At 50.3% G+C, this 23122-nt stretch overlaps 1 protein-coding gene across 3 annotated transcripts in view; it reads left to right on the top strand.

Moving 5' to 3' along the window:
* cpne2 (copine II) overlaps positions 1-23122 on the top strand; it is a 360136-nt gene that overhangs the window by 167033 nt on the left and 169981 nt on the right. For all 3 annotated transcript variants that reach the window (XM_038806867.1, XM_038806868.1, XM_038806869.1), the window contains exon 11: positions 22560-22693. In XM_038806867.1, the coding sequence (XP_038662795.1) occupies positions 22560-22693 (134 nt within the window). The remainder of the gene's footprint in view (positions 1-22559; positions 22694-23122) is intronic.

Raw genomic sequence — 23122 nt, 5'->3', positions numbered from 1 at the left:
CATTACACTCCTATAAGTCAGCTGACTCATGCTGACCCCGGCCGCTCCACCTCCAATCCCCCTGTGGGTTCCCCTTACAAATCTCCAACCCCCCCACCCCACCTAAGTGGGGTAGAGAGAGTCCCCCCCCCATCTACACCCCGTGTGAACAGAGAAAGAAAAACAAAACAAAGTACCGTATACTCAAACCCCCAGCTTCAGGTGCCACCCCCACCACGCTCCCTGTCTGGGCCGACCCCACCTCCTGTGATGCTGCTCTTCCCAACTGCGACCTCGCCCAAAGTCTCGAGGGCCCAGGGCACAAGGGCCACAAAAACACAAGAAAACACGGGGAAAACCCCAACATGACACCGCCCCCCCCCCCCCCCCCCCCACCAACAGCCCCCACAACATACTGCAGTCCATTAACTCGAGTCCAACTTCACATTCTTGATGAAAGTCCATGCCTCGTCCGGCATGTCGAAATAGTGGTGCCGGTCCTGATATATAACCCACAGCCTCGCCGGTTGTAACAGCCCGAACTTAGCCCGGTTGAATCTTGCACGCTTCTTGGCCAGCTCTGCACTCCAGTCCTGATAAAGACGGATCTCGGTGTTCTCTCACCTGCTACTCCGCTCCTTCTTCGCCCATCACAGGACACACTACCTGTCGGTGAAGCGCTGAAACCTCACAAGCATCGCCCTCGGCGGCTCGTTCGCCCTCGGCCTCCTGGCCAGGACTCTGTGCGCCCCATCCAGCTCCAGGGGATGCGGGAAAGCCCCCACGCCCATCAACGTACCCAGCATCGTGGTCACATACGCCCCAGCATCCGACCCCTCCACGCCTCCAGGGAGACCCAGAATCCGCAGGTTCTGCCTCCTCGACCTATTCTCCAGGTCCTCCAGCTTCTCCTGCCATTTTTTGTGCAGCGCCTCGTGTGCCTCCACTCTAACCGCCAGGCCCAGAATCTCGTCCTCATTATCAGAGGTCTTCTGCTGCACCTCCTTGATCCCCGTCCCCTGCATCTTCTGGGTCTCCATCAACCTGGCGCGACTCAATGGGCCCCTGAGCTGCCCGAATTCTCTGGCCCGCGATGGGCCGAAGTCCCGCTGATTTTTTGCCGGTCCCGCGTGGATGAGACTAGGTCCCTTACCGGCGGGACCTGGCATGTGGGCGGGCTCCGTAGTCCTGGGGGGGGGCGCGCGGGGCGATCTAGCCCCGGGGGGTGCCCTCACGGTGGCCTGGCCCGCGATCGGGGCCCACCGATCCGCGGGCGGGCCTGTGCCGTGGGGGCACCCTTTTCGTACTCGTCGGCCGTGTCAGCCTCCACGATGGCCGACGCGTAGGTGAACCCCCCCCCCCCCCCGGCGCATGCACGGGGGTGACGTCAGCAGCCGCTGACGCTCCCGCGCATACGCGGACTCTCGCCGGCCGGCAGAGTCCCTTAGGCCCCGGCTGGCGTGGCGCCAAAGGCCCTCCGACGCCGGCCTAGCCCCTGAAGGTGTGGAGGATTCCGCACCTTTGGGGCAGGCTGACGCCGGAGTGGATCACACCACTCCGTCCCGCCAGGACCCCCCGCCCTGCCGGGTACGGGAGAATCCCACCCAATCTCTCTGCCAAGAATCGCGTTTCCCAATTCTCGTGATCCCATGGACGTCGAGTTCAGCTCAAGATCGCGGCCCGTACCTTATACTTTTTAAAATAAAATATGGAGGAACAGAGTCACAGGACCACTAATTAGTTTTAACAAAAATAATTTTTGTTTTTTAAACATGCAAAATTGGGTTATGATATAATGCTCCTTTCACCCCCCCCCCCCCCCCCTTAATGAATACATACAGATTTTAAGATTAACACAGATTACAAAGTGTACCTTAAGATACGATGGTCTCAGTGACACAAAAGCCCCTTGAAGCACACAAATTGGCCGTGGTCAAATACACACTCTGCTCTGAACCCAAGTTGGTGTCTGCAAATTGCTCCTCAGAATTTCCCCAGATGATTGTCACATGAGAGTTTTCAAACTCCCCTCCCAAAAAATTAAATGCTGAATACAGGATTAAAGGCAGGATTCTTGGCAGTGTGGAGGAACAGAGGGATCTTGGGGTCCATGTACATAGATCCCTCAAAGTTGCCACCCAGGTTGATAGGGTTGTTAAGAAGGCAAATGGTGTGTTGTCTTTCATTAACAGGGGGATTGAGTTTAAGAGCGGCGAGGTTTTGCTGCAGCTTTATAAAACCCTGGTTCGACCACATTTGGAATATTGTGTCCAGTCCTGGTCGCCTCATTATAGGAAGGATGTGGATGCTTTAGAGAGGGTACAGAGGAGATTTACCAGGATGCTGCCTGGACTGGAGAGCATGTCTTATGAAGAAAGGTTGAGGGAGCTAGAGCTTTCCTCACTGGAGCGAAGAAGGAAGAGAGGTAACTTGATAGAGGTGCACAAGATGAGAGGCATGGATAGAGTGGATAGCCAGAGACTTTTTCCCAGGGCGGAAATGGCTGTCTCGAGGGGACATAATTCTAAGGTGATTGGAGGAAGGTATAGGGGAGATGTCAGAGATCTGTTCTTTACACAGAGAGTGGTGGGTGTATGGAATGAACTGCCAGCAGAGGTGGAGGAGTCAGAGTCATTAGGGACATTTAAGCGACTCTTGGACAGGTACACAGACAGCAGTAAATTGAAGGGGTGTCGGTTAAGTTGACCTTAGATTAGGATAAATGGTTGGCACAACATCGTGGGCTGAAGGTCCTGTACTGTGCTGTACTGTTTGATGTTCTATGTTCTAAAACACAATTTTAAATCTTCTTTCACAATAATGCTTTCCATTAGTGCTTTGCATTGGAAGTCCAGTCCAGGTTTTACAAGTGACTCTTTTAAACAAAATTTCTACTCCATATTTAACAGCAGATCCAGTGTCCAGCTTTTACACTTCCACCTTTAGGATTTCTTTGTCTTGACTGCTGTACAATCTATTCACAATTGCTTGAACTTTCAATTCCCAGACTCTAATAAAATAGCATCAAACATTTGATTTGCCTCAAGTCTGTTTTTCCTGGGCAGCACAGTGGCGCAGCGGTTAGCACTGCTGCCTCACGGTACCGAGGTCACAGGTTCGGTCCCGGCCCTGGGTCACTATCCGTGTGGAGTTTGCGCATTCTCCCTGTGTCTGCGTGGGTCTCACCCCCCCCCCCCCCCCCCCCCTCCCCAGCCCAAAAAGATGTGCAGGGTAGGTGGATTGGCTACGCTAAATTGCCTCTTAATTGGAAAAAAAATTGGATACTCTAAATTTTGTTTTTAAAAAGTCTGTTTTTCCACTATAAATCTGGTTATTGCAACTGTCTCTTTAACTCAGGACACTTTTCTTACTCTTCTTTGAATTGTTCTGAACAATACCTTGGTCTCTGCTCTCTTAACTTCAGCCACCTAATGACATTCTCCCTGTCGTGGATTGAGGTTCCTGACTCCATAAGCCAACATTGTAGAGGAGGGCATCAGGGACCAATGGCGACTGAGAGGGTGATTTACATCAGAGGGTAGAGTCTACCACTGGGCGGAATACATCGGGAAGCCATTAAGTAAAGATGTAGGGCTGGAGCAGCAGCTTTGTTCTGCTCCATGGCAGTGAGGCCAGTAGTCTTTGTATCGTTATTCCTTGTTATCAATGAACTCTGTGGGCGGGATCCTCCATCCCGCCGACATGGGATTCTCCGTCGGGGCAGCCAACCGTGAGAACCCCCACGCCGTCGGGAGGTCTGCGGGCATGAGTGCACTGCCGGCAAAACGGACGATCATGCCGACGGAGAATCCAGCCCTGTTTCTTCACACGATGAAACTCCGCCTCATGGCTGCCAGGTGCTGCATTAGTGCCAAGGATACAACTGATGACAAGGACATAGCCAACCTGTGAGTATTGGGTTAAATATGAAGTCTGAAGGAAGGAAAGACTCACCCAAATGCTTGTTGGGTGAATAACAAGTGCCAGACCCTGAGGGACAGACGCAAAGCAAACGAGACTTGACTAGTACAGTTAGAGGTTTGGGCAAATGTAGAAAATAACCCTCAGGAGCAGGAGCTGTGATTCTGAGTTAAGAAAAGGGAACTGAAATTAAAAGGAAAAAGATCAAAGTAAGGAGAGCATAGGGAGCAGTGTCAGAAATAAAAAGGGAAAGGTGCCCCAAGGAACTGCACAACCTGTCCCAAAAGTACAGAAAGTGAAGGGGCTCCCGATTCATCAGAGTTTGCACGGGGGGGCGGGGGGGATGGAATCTGGGTAGCGATCCTTGCACTGGTAGTCTGAGGTTTTTGGCCAAGGAGACTTTCATCTGTTCAGGCAAAACTTTAAAAAATACAGCCCTGTGGATTTTGACAGTGCTGGATCGATTGGTGAAACTGACAAAACAAAACACTCCAGGAGAAAACCAACTTGTTTTTAGGTTGCCAGGAGGCTTAGAAGAGAGCTGTGGAAACTGTTGAGAAAGTTTTCCACCTAAAAGAAAAGAGAAATTGAACAGTTTTGAAGGGGGTCCATAGGGAAGAGTTGCAGGTTTCCGCCAAAACTCCAGAAACAGGGGAAAACACACCCAGAGAGCAACAGTAGCTGTGAGTGAGTAAAATTAAGGTTTTGACAGTCTTAAAGCGGTAATGCATTTAAAGTTGTACAACATTAATGCAACAACCACCAGAAGGAACGAGGGATAAGAAAATCAGAGAAGACCCCAAATAGAGGGCAACTTTAAAAAGGGGACCCGTAAGCAACTGATGACCTCATAGAAGGTAGTAAAGACCTCAATGAAGAGACAATGGAAGATCTGGAGGAAGAGTGTCATGTGAGAGTACCTTTAAGAAATGGATGTTTAAGCAATGTACCTTTAAGAAATGGAGCAGCTCATATTACTGAAGTGATGTCAGAGGGTGGGGGTAGCTGAGCTGAGCTCACTTCTGTTTTTGTTTGCAGTTTTGAGGAAAAGAGCTTGGGTGTGTCTGTTTGCAGTGAGCTGGATCTTCTGTGATCTCTGCCATGAAAGACTATCTCTGAATCATTTGGATGATTTAAACTCATAATAGTAATGTCTTTAACCTGATGTGTTTCTGTTGTTAAAGGTGAAGTCTTTTGGAAGTTTGAAGGAACATTTTGAGGGATTATTTAGTATTGTATTATTTTCGGGGTTGTCTTTGAAGTAAGGGGTAATGTTTATTTAAAAGGTTAAGTTGAATTCATGGAATAAACATTGTTTTGTGTTTAAAAACCCACGTGTCCATAATTGTAATACCATACCTGGAGAACAAGCCGTGTGCTTCAAAAGCAACAACACATTAAAGTGGAGGTTGGTTGAACTCCATGATACATTTTGGGGTTCTGAAAACACCGCTCCCATAACAGGAGGCAATGCTGGAGCTTGGAGGAGGTAATAACTCCTTAGGGAGAGGCAACGCCAGACTCAGTAGGCAGTAAAAGAAATTCCGGGAAGAGCGGAGCAGTGGTTAACCCCGACCCCGGAAGAGGGTGGGGAGGGGGGGGGGGGGGGGGGGTGAAACAGGAAAACCATGGAGAGAACCCAGGAAGTGGGCATAGAAACGTAGAAGATAGGAGCAGGAGGAGGCCATTCGGCCTTTCAAGCCTGCTCCGCAATTCGTCCCGATCATTGCTGATCGTCCAACTCAATAGCGTTACCCTGCTTTCTTAACCCTTGATCCCATTTGCCTCAAATGCCATATCTAGCTGCCTCTTGAATGTATTCAATGTCTCAACCTCAACCAATTCCTGTGGTGATGAATTCCACAGGCTCACCACTCTTTGGGTGAAGAAATGTCTCCTCATCTCTGTCCTAAATGGTTTACCACGAGTCCTCAGACTGTGACCCCTGGTTCTAGACTCACCCACCATCAGGAACATCCTCCCTGCTTCCACCCTATCTAGTCCTGTTAGAATTTTATAAGCCTCTATAAAATCCCCACTCATTCATCTGAACTCCATCTGAAAACAACCCTAGCCTGGTCAATCTCTCCTGGTATGTCAGTCCCACTATCCCCAGAATCAGTCTGCTAAGCCTTCGCTGCACACCCTCGAGAGCAAGAACTCCTTTATCAGAAAAGGAGACCAAAACTGCACATAATATTCCAGATGTGGCCTCACCAAGGCCCTGTATAATTGCAGCAACACATCACTGCTTCCGTACTCGAAACCTCTCGCAATGAAAGCCAACATACCATTAGCCTTCTTTATCGCCTGCTGCATCTGCATGCTTACCTTCAGCGACTGGTGCACAAGGACTCCCAGGTCCTGCTGCACAATTTACAGCTATTCAGGCAGTAATCTGCCTTCTTGTTTTTGCTTCCAAAGTGAATAACCTCACATTTATCCAAATGATACTGCATCTGCGTCTGCACGTTCTCCCTGTGTCTGCGTGGGTTTCCTCCGGGTGCTCCGGTTTCCGCCAACAGTCCAAAGATTGTGCGGGTTAGGTGGATTGGCCGTGCTAAATTGCCCTTAGTGTACAAAAAGATTAAGTGGGGGTTACGGGGGTAGGCTAGATACGTGGGCTTGAGTAGGGTGCCCTTTGTGAGGGCTGGTGCAGACTCGATGGGCCGATTGGCCTCCTTCTGCACTGTAAATTCTGTGATAATTCTATGAACCTTTGGCTGTGCCTATCACTTTGTCCGCCTGTCACTTCTCTTATTCCCCTTTCTATCTTTCGTTTTTGTCCTTGCTTATTCCTTCTCTGACTCCTTACATAGGTTCCCATCCCCCTGGCATATTAGATTAAACCCTCCCCAACCGCTCTAGCAATCATTCCCACTTGGACATCAGTCCCAGTCCTGCCCAAGAGTGACCCGTCCAATTTGGACAGGTCCCACCTCCCCGAGAACTGGTCCCAATGCCCCAGAAATCTGGACCCTCTCCCTCACACCATCTCTTCAGCCACATATTCATCCAATAGATCCTGTCATTTCTACTCTGACTAGCACGTGGCGCCGGTAGTAATCCTGAGATCACTACCCTGGAGGTCCAATTTCTTAACTTTCTTCCTAGCTCCCTGTAGTCTGCTTTTAGGACCTCATCCCTTTTATTACTCATGTAATTTGTACCAACCACTGGCTGTTCACCCTCCCCCTCCAGAATGTCCTGTACCCGCTCTGCATTAAGTGGGGAGCTGAAGGCAACGAGACTCAGTTACATTTCATCCCTTTGTATCGTAATAAGATGTCCCTTGGACGTTTTGGCAAAGAACTACAAACAAACAATAAAGCGGTAATCAGTCAGTCAGAAAGTAAAAAAAGCCACAGCAGAAGAAGAGCTAAGAGTGAAGAGTAAAATCACTTCTTGGCTTTTTGGCTAAGATCGATCGTGAGGTCAGGTGTAATGCCTGGATCTGGTATCCATGATGTGGAGATGCCGGCGTTGGACTGGGGTGAGCACAGTAAGAAGTCTTACAACACCAGGTTAAAGTCCAACAGGTTTGTTTCAAACACGAGCTTTCGGAGCACGGCTCCTTCTTCAGGTGAATGGAAAGGCTTGTTCCAGAAATGTTTATATAGACACAGTCAGGGATGCCCGGAATGCGAGCACCTGCAGGCAATCAAATCATCAAAGATGCAGAGAGAGAGGTAACTCCAGGTTAAAGAGGTGTGAATTGTCCCAAGCCAGTTCAGTCGGTAGGCCTCTGCAAGTCCAGGCTTGTTGGCGGGGGCCGAATGTAATGCGACATGAATCCCAGATCCCGGTTGAGTCCGCATTCATGCGTGCGGATCTTAGCTATAAGTTTTGCTCAGCAATTTTGCGTTGTCGCGTCTCCTGAAGGCCTCCTTGTAGAATGCTGACCCGGAGATCAGAGGCTGAATGTCCTTGACTGCTGAAGTGTTCCCCAACTGGAAGGGAACAGTCCTGCCTGTTGATAGTCGCACGATGCCCGTTTATTCGTTGTCGCAGTGTCTGCATGGTCTCGCCAATGTACCACGCTTCGGGACATCCTTTCCTGCAGCGTATGAGGTAGACTACATTGGTCGAGTCGCACGAGTATGCGCCGCGTACCTGGTGGGTGGTGTTTCCACGTGTAATGGTGGTGTCCATGTCGATGATCTGGCATGTCTTGCAGAGATTACCCTGGCAGGGTTTTGTGGTGTTGTGGTTGCTGTTCTGAAGGCTGGGTAATTTGCTGCAAACAATGGTTTGTTTGAGGTTGCGCGGTTGTTTGAAGGCCAGTAGTGGGGGTGTGGGGATGACCTTGGCAAGATGTCCATCCTCGCTGATGATGTGTTGGAGGCTGCGAAGAAGATGTCGTAGTTTCTCCGCCCCAGGAAAGTACTGGACGACGAAGGGTACTCTGTCAGTGGTGTCCCGTGTTTGTCTTCTGAGGAGGTCGGTGCGGTTTTTTGCTGTGGCGCGGTGGAACTGTCGATCAATGAGTCGAGCGCCATATCCCGTTCGTACGAGGGCATCTTTCAGCATCTGTAGGTGTCTGTTGCGCTCCTCCTTGTCTGAGCAGATCCTGTGTATACGGAGGGCTTGTCCATAGGGGATGGCTTCTTTAATGTGTTTCGGGTGAAAGCTGGAGAAGTGGAGCATCGTGAGATTATCTGTGGGCTTGCGGTAAAGCGAGGTGCTGAGGTGACCGTCCTTGATGGAGACGAGTGTGTCCAAGAATGGAACTGAATTTGGAGAATAGTCCATGGTGAGTTTGATGGTGGGATGGAACTTATTGATGTCATCGTGTAGTCGTTTCAGTGATGTCTCGCCGTGGGTCCAAAGGAAAAAAATGTCATCGATGTATCTGGTGTATAGCATCGGTTGAAAGTCCTGTGTGGTGAGGAAGTCCTGTTCAAACTTGTGCATGAAGATGTTGGCATATTGAGGTGCAAATTTGGTCCCCATGGCTGTTCCGTGCGTCTGGATGAAGAATTTGTTGTCGAAGGTGAAGACGTTGTGGTCTAGAATGAAACGGATGAGTTGCAGAATTGCGTCTGGAGATTGGCAGTTGTCGGTGTTGAGGACTGAGGCTGTTGCAGCAATGCCGTCGTCATGGGGGATGCTGGTGTAGAGTGCCGAGACATCCATTGTGACGAGGAATGTTCCTGGTTCAACTGGTCCATGGGTGCTGAGTTTCTGTAGGAAGTCCGTCGTGTCGCGACAGAAGCTGGGTGTACCTTGTACGATGGGTTTCAAGATGCCCTCGATGTGGCCAGAGAGGTTCTCACACAGGGTTCCATTCCCTGAAACGATAGGACGGCCTGGTGTGTTGGCCTTGTGTATTTTCGGGAGGCAGTAGAGATCTCCAATGCGGGGATTACGTGGGATGAGAGCACGTAGGGTGTTCTGAAGGTCTGGATCTAAGGTCTTGATCAGTCTGCTGAGTTGGCGGATGTGTTCCTTGGTTGGATCTGCGGGTAACTGCCTGTAGTGTTCCTGGTTGTCGAGTTGTCGGTATACTTCTTTGCAGTAGTCTGTTCTGTTCAGTATGACGGTGGCCCCTCCTTTGTCTGCTGGTTTGATGACGATGTTGCGGTTGGTCTTGAGAGTGCGGATGGCGTTGCGTTGTGCTTGGGTGACGTTTGAGGCTGCCTTGTGATTGCGAGTGATGAATCTGGCATTGACACGACTTCTGACGGCTTGAGCATACATGTCGAGTCTAGGGCAGAGGCCTTCCGGAGGGGTCCAATTTGACTCTTTCCTTTTCGGTTGCTGCACTGCAGATCTCGCGGTCTGCTGTTCCGGTTCATTGGTCGTGTCCCTGGGTTCGCTGTCGGCCTCTTGGGGTCTGTGGAAGAATTCCCGGAGCCTCATTCGCCTGATGAATTCCTCCGTATCTGCCGCGAGACTGATGGGGTCCATTTTGGTGGTGGTGCAGAAATTGAGCCCTCTGCTGAGGACTTCGATTTCGTCTGGTTGAAGGGTGTAGTCTGACAAGTTGACAATGGATTTCCCTGTATTGGTTTTGACTGTTGTACCGGGAGAAGCTTGATTGCTGCTGGTGGTGATGCCAAGTTTCTCAAGCTTCCTGTTCTTGGTGTGCATGTAGGTGGCATAGTATTGCTGTCTCATCTGTTTGGCGGTGTTCCGCAGCTGGTCTGCTGTGTCCTGAGCGCAAGTTGAGAATATGGCCTCTCTCTTGGTTTCCAGGTTGCGTCGACTGCTGTAGAGTTGGTGTACGAGGTGTTTGAGGAGTGTGACAGAGGTGCGGTGGCAGAGTCTTTCAGCGTAGTCTGTGTTGTAAGTCGACTTGAGTGGGTTTTTGATCTGTAGTCCTTTCGGGATCTTGTCTGCTTTTTTGCATCTTTGTAGAAACTGAATGTCAGTGTCTATATGCGCGATCTTCCTGGAGATCCTCTCCACTTTGAGCCGGCAGTCTGCGGTGTCAATGGTAGCCATGATGTGGAGATGCCGGCGTTGGACTGGGGTGAGCACAGTAAGAAGTCTTACAACACCAGGTTAAAGTCCAACAGGTTTGTTTCAAACACGAGCTTTCGGAGCACGGCTCCTTCTTCAGGTGAATGGAAAGGCTTGTTCCAGAAATGTTTATATAGACACAGTCAGGGATGCCCGGAATGCGAGCACCTGCAGGCAATCAAATCATCAAAGATGCAGAGAGAGAGGTAACTCCAGGTTAAAGAGGTGTGAATTGTCCCAAGCCAGTTCAGTCGGTAGGCCTCTGCAAGTCCAGGCTTGTTGGCGGGGGCCGAATGTAATGCGACATGAATCCCAGATCCCGGTTGAGTCCGCATTCATGCGTGCGGAACTTAGCTATAAGTTTTTGCTCAGCAATTTTGCGTTGTCGCGTCTCCTGAAGGCCTCCTTGTAGAATGCTGACCCGGAGATCAGAGGCTGAATGTCCTTGACTGCTGAAGTGTTCCCCAACTGGAAGGGAACAGTCCTGCCTGTTGATAGTCGCACGATGCCCGTTTATTCGTTGTCGCAGTGTCTGCATGGTCTCGCCAATGTACCACGCTTCGGGACATCCTTTCCTGCAGCGTATGAGGTAGACTACATTGGTCGAGTCGCACGAGTATGCGCCGCGTACCTGGTGGGTGGTGTTTCCACGTGTAATGGTGGTGTCCATGTCGATGATCTGGCATGTCTTGCAGAGATTACCCTGGCAGGGTTTTGTGGTGTTGTGGTTGCTGTTCTGAAGGCTGGGTAATTTGCTGCAAACAATGGTTTGTTTGAGGTTGCGCGGTTGTTTGAAGGCCAGTAGTGGGGGTGTGGGGATGACCTTGGCAAGATGTCCATCCTCGCTGATGATGTGTTGGAGGCTGCGAAGAAGATGTCGTAGTTTCTCCGCCCCAGGAAAGTACTGGACGACGAAGGGTACTCTGTCAGTGGTGTCCCGTGTTTGTCTTCTGAGGAGGTCGGTGCGGTTTTTTGCTGTGGCGCGGTGGAACTGTCGATCAATGAGTCGAGCGCCATATCCCGTTCGTACGAGGGCATCTTTCAGCATCTGTAGGTGTCTGTTGCGCTCCTCCTTGTCTGAGCAGATCCTGTGTATACGGAGGGCTTGTCCATAGGGGATGGCTTCTTTAATGTGTTTCGGGTGAAAGCTGGAGAAGTGGAGCATCGTGAGATTATCTGTGGGCTTGCGGTAAAGCGAGGTGCTGAGGTGACCGTCCTTGATGGAGACGAGTGTGTCCAAGAATGGAACTGAATTTGGAGAATAGTCCATGGTGAGTTTGATGGTGGGATGGAACTTATTGATGTCATCGTGTAGTCGTTTCAGTGATGTCTCGCCGTGGGTCCAAAGGAAAAAAATGTCATTGATGTATCTGGTGTATAGCATCGGTTGACTACACCCTTCAACCAGACGAAATCGAAGTCCTCAGCAGAGGGCTCAATTTCTGCACCACCACCAAAATGGACCCCATCAGTCTCGCGGCAGATACGGAGGAATTCATCAGGCGAATGAGGCTCCGGGAATTCTTCCACAGACCCCAAGAGGCCGACAGCGAACCCAGGGACACGACCAATGAACCGGAACAGCAGACCGCGAGATCTGCAGTGCAGCAACCGAAAGGAAAGAGTCAAATTGGACCCCTCCGGAAGGCCGCTGCCCTAGACTCGACATGTATGCTCAAGCCGTCAGAAGTCGTGTCAATGCCAGATTCATCACTCGCAATCACAAGGCAGCCTCAAACGTCACCCAAGCACAACGCAACGCCATCCGCACTCTCAAGACCAACCGCAACATCGTCATCAAACCAGCAGACAAAGGAGGGGCCACCGTCATACTGAACAGAACAGACTACTGCAAAGAAGTATACCGACAACTCGACAACCAGGAACACTACAGGCAGTTACCCGCAGATCCAACCAAGGAACACATCCGCCAACTCAGCAGACTGATCAAGACCTTAGATCCAGACCTTCAGAACACCCTACGTGCTCTCATCCCACGTAATCCCCGCATTGGAGATCTCTACTGCCTCCCGAAAATACACAAGGCCAACACACCAGGCCGTCCTATCGTTTCAGGGAATGGGACCCTGTGTGAGAACCTCTCTGGCCACATCGAGGGCATCTTGAAACCCATCGTACAAGGTACACCCAGCTTCTGTCGCGACACGACGGACTTCCTACAGAAACTCAGCACCCATGGACCAGTTGAACCAGGAACATTCCTCGTCACAATGGATGTCTCGGCACTCTACACCAGCATCCCCCATGACGACGGCATTGCTGCAACAGCCTCAGTCCTCAACACCGACAACTGCCAATCTCCAGACGCAATTCTGCAACTCATCCGTTTCATTCTAGACCACAACGTCTTCACCTTCGACAACAAATTCTTCATCCAGACGCACGGAACAGCCATGGGGACCAAATTTGCACCTCAATATGCCAACATCTTCATGCACAAGTTTGAACAGGACTTCCTCACCACACAGGACTTTCAACCGATGCTATACACCAGATACATCGATGACATTTTTTTCCTTTGGACCCACGGCGAGACATCACTGAAACGACTACACGATGACATCAATAAGTTCCATCCCACCATCAAACTCACCATGGACTATTCTCCAAATTCAGTTCCATTCTTGGACACACTCGTCTCCATCAAGGACGGTCACCTCAGCACCTCGCTTTACCGCAAGCCCACAGATAATCTCACGATGCTCCACTTCTCCAGCTTTCACCCGAAACACATTAAAGAAGCCATCCCCTATGGACAAGCCCTCCGTATACACAGGATCTGCTCAGACAAGGAGGAGCGCAACAGACACCTACAGATGCTGAAAGATGCCCTCGTACGAACGGGATATGGCGCTCGACTCATTGATCGACAGTTCCACCGCGCCACAGCAAAAAACCGCACCGACCTCCTCAGAAGACAAACACGGGACACCACTGACAGAGTACCCTTCGTCGTCCAGTACTTTCCTGGGGCGGAGAAACTACGACATCTTCTTCGCAGCCTCCAACACATCATCAGCGAGGATGGACATCTTGCCAAGGTCATCCCCACACCCCCACTACTGGCCTTCAAACAACCGCGCAACCTCAAACAAACCATTGTTTGCAGCAAATTACCCAGCCTTCAGAACAGCAACCACAACACCACAAAACCCTGCCAGGGTAATCTCTGCAAGACATGCCAGATCATCGACATGGACACCACCATTACACGTGGAAACACCACCCACCAGGTACGCGGCGCATACTCGTGCGACTCGACCAATGTAGTCTACCTCATACGCTGCAGGAAAGGATGTCCCGAAGCGTGGTACATTGGCGAGACCATGCAGACACTGCGACAACGAATAAACGGGCATCGTGCGACTATCAACAGGCAGGACTGTTCCCTTCCAGTTGGGGAACACTTCAGCAGTCAAGGACATTCAGCCTCTGATCTCCGGGTCAGCATTCTACAAGGAGGCCTTCAGGAGACGCGACAACGCAAAATTGCTGAGCAAAAACTTATAGCTAAGTTCCGCACGCATGAATGCGGACTCAACCGGGATCTGGGATTCATGTCGCATTACATTCGGCCCCCGCCAACAAGCCTGGACTTGCAGAGGCCTACCGACTGAACTGGCTTGGGACAATTCACACCTCTTTAACCTGGAGTTACCTCTCTCTCTGCATCTTTGATGATTTGATTGCCTGCAGGTGCTCGCATTCCGGGCATCCCTGACTGTGTCTATATAAACATTTCTGGAACAAGCCTTTCCATTCACCTGAAGAAGGAGCCGTGCTCCGAAAGCTCGTGTTTGAAACAAACCTGTTGGACTTTAACCTGGTGTTGTAAGACTTCTTACTGTGCTCACCCCAGTCCAACGCCGGCATCTCCACATCATGGCTACCATTGACACCGCAAACTGCCGGCTCAAAGTGGAGAGGATCTCCAGGAAGATCGCGCATATAGACACTGACATTCAGTTTCTACAAAGATGCAAAAAAGCAGACAAGATCCCGAAAGGACTACAGATCAAAAACCCACTCAAGTCGACTTACAACACAGACTACGCTGAAAGACTCTGCCACCGCACCTCTGTCACACTCCTCAAACACCTCGTACACCAACTCTACAGCAGTCGACGCAACCTGGAAACCAAGAGAGAGGCCATATTCTCAACTTGCGCTCAGGACACAGCAGACCAGCTGCGGAACACCGCCAAACAGATGAGACAGCAATACTATGCCACCTACATGCACACCAAGAACAGGAAGCTTGAGAAACTTGGCATCACCACCAGCAGCAATCAAGCTTCTCCCGGTACAACAGTCAAAACCAATACAGGGAAATCCATTGTCAACTTGTCAGACTACACCCTTCAACCAGACGAAATCGAAGTCCTCAGCAGAGGGCTCAATTTCTGCACCACCACCAAAATGGACCCCATCAGTCTCGCGGCAGATACGGAGGAATTCATCAGGCGAATGAGGCTCCGGGAATTCTTCCACAGACCCCAAGAGGCCGACAGCGAACCCAGGGACACGACCAATGAACCGGAACAGCAGACCGCGAGATCTGCAGTGCAGCAACCGAAAAGGAAAGAGTCAAATTGGACCCCTCCGGAAGGCCGCTGCCCTAGACTCGACATGTATGCTCAAGCCGTCAGAAGTCGTGTCAATGCCAGATTCATCACTCGCAATCACAAGGCAGCCTCAAACGTCACCCAAGCACAACGCAACGCCATCCGCACTCTCAAGACCAACCGCAACATCGTCATCAAACCAGCAGACAAAGGAGGGGCCACCGTCATACTGAACAGAACAGACTACTGCAAAGAAGTATACCGACAACTCGACAACCAGGAACACTACAGGCAGTTACCCGCAGATCCAACCAAGGAACACATCCGCCAACTCAGCAGACTGATCAAGACCTTAGATCCAGACCTTCAGAACACCCTACGTGCTCTCATCCCACGTAATCCCCGCATTGGAGATCTCTACTGCCTCCCGAAAATACACAAGGCCAACACACCAGGCCGTCCTATCGTTTCAGGGAATGGGACCCTGTGTGAGAACCTCTCTGGCCACATCGAGGGCATCTTGAAACCCATCGTACAAGGTACACCCAGCTTCTGTCGCGACACGACGGACTTCCTACAGAAACTCAGCACCCATGGACCAGTTGAACCAGGAACATTCCTCGTCACAATGGATGTCTCGGCACTCTACACCAGCATCCCCCATGACGACGGCATTGCTGCAACAGCCTCAGTCCTCAACACCGACAACTGCCAATCTCCAGACGCAATTCTGCAACTCATCCGTTTCATTCTAGACCACAACGTCTTCACCTTCGACAACAAATTCTTCATCCAGACGCACGGAACAGCCATGGGGACCAAATTTGCACCTCAATATGCCAACATCTTCATGCACAAGTTTGAACAGGACTTCCTCACCACACAGGACTTTCAACCGATGCTATACACCAGATACATCGATGACATTTTTTTCCTTTGGACCCACGGCGAGACATCACTGAAACGACTACACGATGACATCAATAAGTTCCATCCCACCATCAAACTCACCATGGACTATTCTCCAAATTCAGTTCCATTCTTGGACACACTCGTCTCCATCAAGGACGGTCACCTCAGCACCTCGCTTTACCGCAAGCCCACAGATAATCTCACGATGCTCCACTTCTCCAGCTTTCACCCGAAACACATTAAAGAAGCCATCCCCTATGGACAAGCCCTCCGTATACACAGGATCTGCTCAGACAAGGAGGAGCGCAACAGACACCTACAGATGCTGAAAGATGCCCTCGTACGAACGGGATATGGCGCTCGACTCATTGATCGACAGTTCCACCGCGCCACAGCAAAAAACCGCACCGACCTCCTCAGAAGACAAACACGGGACACCACTGACAGAGTACCCTTCGTCGTCCAGTACTTTCCTGGGGCGGAGAAACTACGACATCTTCTTCGCAGCCTCCAACACATCATCAGCGAGGATGGACATCTTGCCAAGGTCATCCCCACACCCCCACTACTGGCCTTCAAACAACCGCGCAACCTCAAACAAACCATTGTTTGCAGCAAATTACCCAGCCTTCAGAACAGCAACCACAACACCACAAAACCCTGCCAGGGTAATCTCTGCAAGACATGCCAGATCATCGACATGGACACCACCATTACACGTGGAAACACCACCCACCAGGTACGCGGCGCATACTCGTGCGACTCGACCAATGTAGTCTACCTCATACGCTGCAGGAAAGGATGTCCCGAAGCGTGGTACATTGGCGAGACCATGCAGACACTGCGACAACGAATAAACGGGCATCGTGCGACTATCAACAGGCAGGACTGTTCCCTTCCAGTTGGGGAACACTTCAGCAGTCAAGGACATTCAGCCTCTGATCTCCGGGTCAGCATTCTACAAGGAGGCCTTCAGGAGACGCGACAACGCAAAATTGCTGAGCAAAAACTTATAGCTAAGTTCCGCACGCATGAATGCGGACTCAACCGGGATCTGGGATTCATGTCGCATTACATTCGGCCCCCGCCAACAAGCCTGGACTTGCAGAGGCCTACCGACTGAACTGGCTTGGGACAATTCACACCTCTTTAACCTGGAGTTACCTCTCTCTCTGCATCTTTGATGATTTGATTGCCTGCAGGTGCTCGCATTCCGGGCATCCCTGACTGTGTCTATATAAACATTTCTGGAACAAGCCTTTCCATTCACCTGAAGAAGGAGCCGTGCTCCGAAAGCTCGTGTTTGAAACAAACCTGTTGGACTTTAACCTGGTGTTGTAAGACTTCTTACTGTGGATCTGGTATGTCTCCCTTGTGGGGACCATGAGTTGGATTCAATTTGAATTTGAATTGGTTTCTTGAGCAAGCAAAGAGATGGATTAGGGCTTTGTAACTCTGATAAAAGGAATTTAAAAAGAGTGAATAGAAAAGACATGTGACTCCCTGGGCAGGATTCTCCCATCGGCAAAATCGCGTTTGGCAATCGGCTGGAGAATCCCTATTTATGCCGGAATCGGGGGCCATGCTGTTTTCGCGATGCTCCGCCCCCTCAAAAAGGACGTAGTAGTGGAGTACGTCGCACGCTGTATGGACAGCCTCAGGACGTCACCTGAGGCCCTCCCCCGATGCTCCGCCCCCGACGGGCCGAGTCCCCGGCAGGGTGGGACACATGTGCTCACACCGTTCGGGAATCTTGCATGGTGGCTGTGGACTGAGTCCAGCGCCACCAACGTCAGGGGGGAGTCGTTCTGCTGACAGGGGGTCTTCAGCGGGGGCTGGGGGGTCCGGTGGTGGGTGGTCCGGAGGTGGCGAGGCTGGCTACAGGGGGGCAGTTTTTGACAGGCCGGGTCCCTGCACGGCCGGCGCCGTGTTGTGCGGCGCGGCCGGCACAGGCAGCTGCCCTGCGTTTGCGTGGCCACAGACCCGACCATTCTGTGCCCGTATCCGCAGGTAAAGCCAGGTACTTTACGCTGCGGGGCTGCTAGCCCCTCACTGGACAGAGAATCAGTGCGGGGGCAGCACAGACTTTCTGATCGTAAGATAAGACGCATCCTGCGGACATAGCCCCAAGTTTGGACATTCCAGCCCCCTGTGTCTGCGTGGATTTCACCCCCACAAACCAACGTCGTGCACGTGAAGTGGATTGGCCACGCTAAATTGTCCCTTAATTGGAAAAAAAAATTGGTACTCTAAATTATTTTGAAAAAGAGAAAAGAGTTGAGTAAACTTACCTGAAAACTGCAGCAAGTAGGAAATTATATAAAGGTTTGTGACCCTGATCTAAAGATGAAGCAGCCCAGCTACATCAAAGTCAAGAAATGGAGGAGGTTCCGGTGACGGGGATGTGCTGAGCAGACACACGAAAGCTGGCTCTCCTCCTGAAAACTTGGGACCAGGCACTTTAATCCCAAAATAGGCCACTAAAATTAGGAAAAAACACCCTCCCACTCTCCTCCAACACCATCAGGCAAGACATGCAGCAACTCCAGGGGCCGAAAAGAAAGCAAAGGCAGCAAATGTCTGGAGGGAAGAAACAAGGAAATGGCAAGCGGCTCCCCAAGCCGACAAACGGATGGAGGGTGCTCAAGGAGACCATTAAGATGGAGATGAGGGCAATGGTCAAAGTGGTGGTGGCAGAGGTACTGATTACCATGTAGGTGGCTCTGGAAAAGGCAGCTGGAGACTGAGGACACAACGATCAGGGAGCTAGAGAAAGCCTCGAGAGACCAGAGCGAACAAATTGCCGCATTAGAGACGGAAATGGCAAGGTTGGTGCCGACGCAACGGACATTAAGGAGGAAGGTTGAGGATCAGGAAAATTGGTCGTGACGCCAGAACCTCTGCGTAGTGGACCAACCGGAGAGAAACGTGGGCAGGAACCCTATGGAATGTGTGACCCAAATGCTAGATAACCTGGTGGGAAGAGACAGCTTTCCTAAACCACCAGAATTAGACAGAGCCCACCGGTCACTCCGGCCAAAGCCTAAGGCTGGGGAACAGCCAAGGGCCATCATCGCGAAGTTGTACCGGGGCCAGGACAGGAGAAGGATCTTGAGCTGGGCAAGACGAAAAGGTCCTGGAACTGGGAGGGTTACTCGCTCCGGATGTATCAGGACATTGGGGCTGACCTGGCCAAGCATCGGGCAGAATTCAACAGAGCCAAGGCAACCCTTTATAAGAACAATGTGAAATTTGGTATGCAGTACCCAGCCAAGCTCTAGGAGATCTTCCAGGGCAGGGAATATTACTTTATCACACTGGCAGATGCAGACGTGTTGGTTCACTAATACGGGATGGGAGGACAGCAACAAAACCAATGTTGAAACAGATACCCCAACTTATCAGGAGAATGAGAAACTGTTTGCGCGGGACTGTACCGCCTCGTTCTGAACCCGGGCGCAAAATCTCAGAAAGGAGGGGGCGAGAGCAGCAGGCCGCAGGAGGGGGTGAGGCGGAGGAAGGGGTAACTGAAATGTAGCGGGCATGGGTGGTACAGATCGGCCCCAGGAGGGGGGCCACCACACTAGCGGGTAAGCGAGCACCAGAAAGTACGAGCGATGGAGGGTGGTGGGGGGGGGTGGCACATCTCCCATCGGGGAGAAGGTACCTAGCTGGGGTGGGGTGGGGGGAGCAATGAGAACACTATAAATTGGGGGATTATGGGGAGATTAATGGTGGGACGGGGGAATATTTGGTGGGGAGGGAGGGGAGAGAGAGACCGGCTCAGGGGGTAGCAGAAGGACAAGGCGGGAAGGGCGCTAGTCTGGCTATGACAGGCCGCATATGGCAGCAAGGAACACAAAGGCACTGCAAACAGCCACTTTGGGGCCCCCACGGTGGCCTGGCCCGCGATCGGGGCCCCCCAATCTGCGGGCAGGCCTGTGCCGTGGGGGTAGTCTTTCCCTCCGCGCCGGCCGCTGTAAAGCTCCGCCATGGCCGGCACGGAGAAGAAACCCACTGCGCATGCACAGGAATCACGGCAGCGGTTCTGAGAACACGCTGGCGCTCCTGCGCATGCGCCAACTCGCGCCTGCCAGCGGAGGCCCTTCACCACCGGTTGCCGTGGCGCCAATCACTCTAGTGCCGGCCTAGCCCCCGAAGGTGTGGAGGATTCCGTACCTTCTGAGCGGCCTGACTCCGGAGTGGTTCACACCACTGTTTGGCGCCAGTACGGCCCACCTGCCAGATACCGGAGAATCCCGCCCACTGTCTTTGTTAGAAAGGGTGTTTGGCTTATGGATGTTGTTAGGAAAGTTATTAAGGGTTACATATAGAGTACTGTATCTTTGTGGGGGGGGGGGTTTGCGTTGATAGTTGATAAGACATTTACTGTGTGTTTATAAACTGTTAACTGGATTCATAGAATACACATTGTTTTGTTTAAAAATACTTAAGATCTCTGTACCATAACACCTGGAAAGTGGGTCCTTGTGCTCCCCATAACCAAAATCTATTAAAAGCTGTGGGTCAGGTGAACTCCATGATATACTTTGGTGTTCTCTAAATCCTGGCCCATAATACTTGTATAGTTTTTCTTATCTTTACACTCAATTTCTTTTGCTATAAGTGCCAACATTCCATTTGCTTTCCTTATTACCTGCTGCACCTGCATACTCATTTTCTGTGACTCATGCACCAGAACACCCAGATCCCTCTGCATCGGAGCCCCCTGAAGTCTCTCCCCATTTATATAATAAGTTGCCTTTCTGTTTTTTCGACCAAAGTTCATAACCTCACACTTATCCATGGTAAACTCCACACTTTGGCCCACTCTCCTAACCTATCTGTATCCATTTATAAGGCTCTTATTTCCTCATTGCAACTTCTTGTCCCACCTATTTTTGTGTCACCTGGGAATTTGGCAAGTTGGCGTGGCTGCTGTTTTTTAAAAATATTTTTATTCAATGAGTTTTCATTTCTATACAAAACACAAAAGGCAACCATATTTGTTCAACTATCATATAACAAAGCCTCCCACTACCTTAAACATCCCACACACTCCATTATATAGCTATAAAATAAAACAATAATAATTATAACACAAAAGAAAAAGTAAAAACAAAGGAGATGAACAACCTCAAGAGGAACCCCTCCTTCGAACACCGAATGGCAAACTTTATCTTCTCCAGATGCCGGAATTCGGCCAAGTCACTAACCCACCCTGCTGCCTTGGGCAGCTCCGGAGCCCCCCACCCTAGTAAGACTCACCTCCGGGCTATCAGCAAAGCAAAGGTCAACACATCAGCCTCTCTCTCCGCCTGGGTGTGGCTGCTGTTTGCCTGAGATCCAATATGAGCAAGGGGGCCTGAACCGGGTGTTAGGTTCCCAATTTGTATTACAATGGGCCCAGTGGTTGTTTCAGGTAGGCACCTTGGTCCTACGTTGCTGCTTTAACCAATATGGTTACCCAACACGGAAAGAGCATGCACACCCTTCATGCCATATCAAATTCTTCATCATCTGATATACAGTGCTGCATGATTTTATTATTTGAAATGAAAATCGCTTATTGTCACGAGTAGGCTTCAAATGAAGTTACTGTGAAAAGCCCCTAGTCGCCACATTCCGGCGCCTGTCCGGGAAGCTGGTACGGGAATCGAACCGTGCTGCTGGCCTGCCTTGGTCTGCTTTCAAAGCTAGCAATTTAGCCCAGTAAGCTAAACCAGCCCCTCATTATTTCAAGGCCATAAAGGAAAGTGTAGCTGTGTGTTCCCTTGAAGGTTACAGTAAACGTTGATTTCATGCAGGGGTGGGATTTAATGGGATTTGGGAGTCGCTAACAAGGCAAGGCCAGCATTTGTTGTCCATCACCGGGCCACATTGCTGTGATGGGCCTGGAGTCACATGTCGGCCAGATTTCCTCCCGTAAAAGGGGCACCTGTGAATCTGATGGGGTTTTACAACAGTCCGTGATATTTGTGCTGGTCACCATCCAATTCCACCAGCTGCCATGTTGGGATTTGAACTCATGCCCCCAGAGCACTAACCTGGGCTTCTGGATTACTAGTCCAGTGACATTACCACTGAACCATTGTCTCCCCTGGAATTCTGAGGCTCTTCCTGTCATTTAAGGTGTGGGCGATGTTTCTGAAACATGACAGCCAGAAACTGTGAATCAGATGTACAGTTTTTGTATGAAGTGGCTTTCCTGAATGTCGGGGTGTACTCCTATGTAAGAACAGAAACATTACAGCACGTTAAGTAGAATATAGTATGTGCTCCTAAAGAGACATTGTTTGAGGCTTTACACAGAAGAATTAAGAGGCTGGAGTAGCAGATCTTAGCCAGGGCAGCAATAGAGTTGCTGTAAGCATCCACAGGGACCATGAACTAGCAATACTCGAGGGAGGAGGGAACATAGAAGTCCTGTCCCTGATTGTGCTCCATGGATTGTTCATGAGTGTTCATTGTTAATGAGGACAAGACTCACTCAACGAGTGAGTAACCTGTTGACGCTTCGTTATTAAGATCACAACTAATGAGTTGACATTTGAGAGAAACACAGGTGGGTGCCGAGTGCATCATGGATTCATGCCCCAGCGCAATTCAGAAGAGGGCTAAATAATCATTTTGAGATATAGTTATTGGATTTGACATTTGTCTAATGACAATGCTTGTGGTGTGTTTTATTCTCAGGTCGGGATTGACTTCACAGCATCCAATGGAAGCCCTCGTGAGGCCAGCTCTCTGCATTACATCAACTCGATGGAATCAAATGAGTACCTTGCTGCCATTTGGGCAGTGGGGCAAATCATCCAGGATTATGACTCGTGAGTTTATCATATATTTTCTAAGGGCAGAGGTAGTAAAAAAGACACGGCAAGTTAGTAAATTTAACATGTACACTAAGTACTAGCACATAATTTACAATCAATTCCTACTGTAATAATAATTCCTATCAAGTCAAAGTACTGGAACATTTCCTATTTACTCTATTAGAACCAAGTATCACGCTTGAGTATAGTAGCATAAAATGTGTCTCAATTATGTGGTTTGCAATACCATGGAATACAGTCAATCTACTCATAGCTTTACTTTATCATTAATGTTCAACTCAAATTGCTTCTGCAGGAATATGTACTTGAACATGTTTTTTGGTTCTGTTCAGTGAGTCAGTGAATAATTCCAGTTATTCAGAATTGCTCTTCTTATCTAAGGTTTATCGATGAAAGCTTCGAAGACATGGGTAGCACAGTGGT

Source organism: Scyliorhinus canicula, chromosome 9, assembly GCF_902713615.1.
Source record: "Scyliorhinus canicula chromosome 9, sScyCan1.1, whole genome shotgun sequence".
NCBI lineage: Eukaryota > Metazoa > Chordata > Chondrichthyes > Carcharhiniformes > Scyliorhinidae > Scyliorhinus > Scyliorhinus canicula.
Note: the sequence above shows the minus strand (reverse complement) of the source record. Positions and strands in the feature narration are given on the sequence as shown.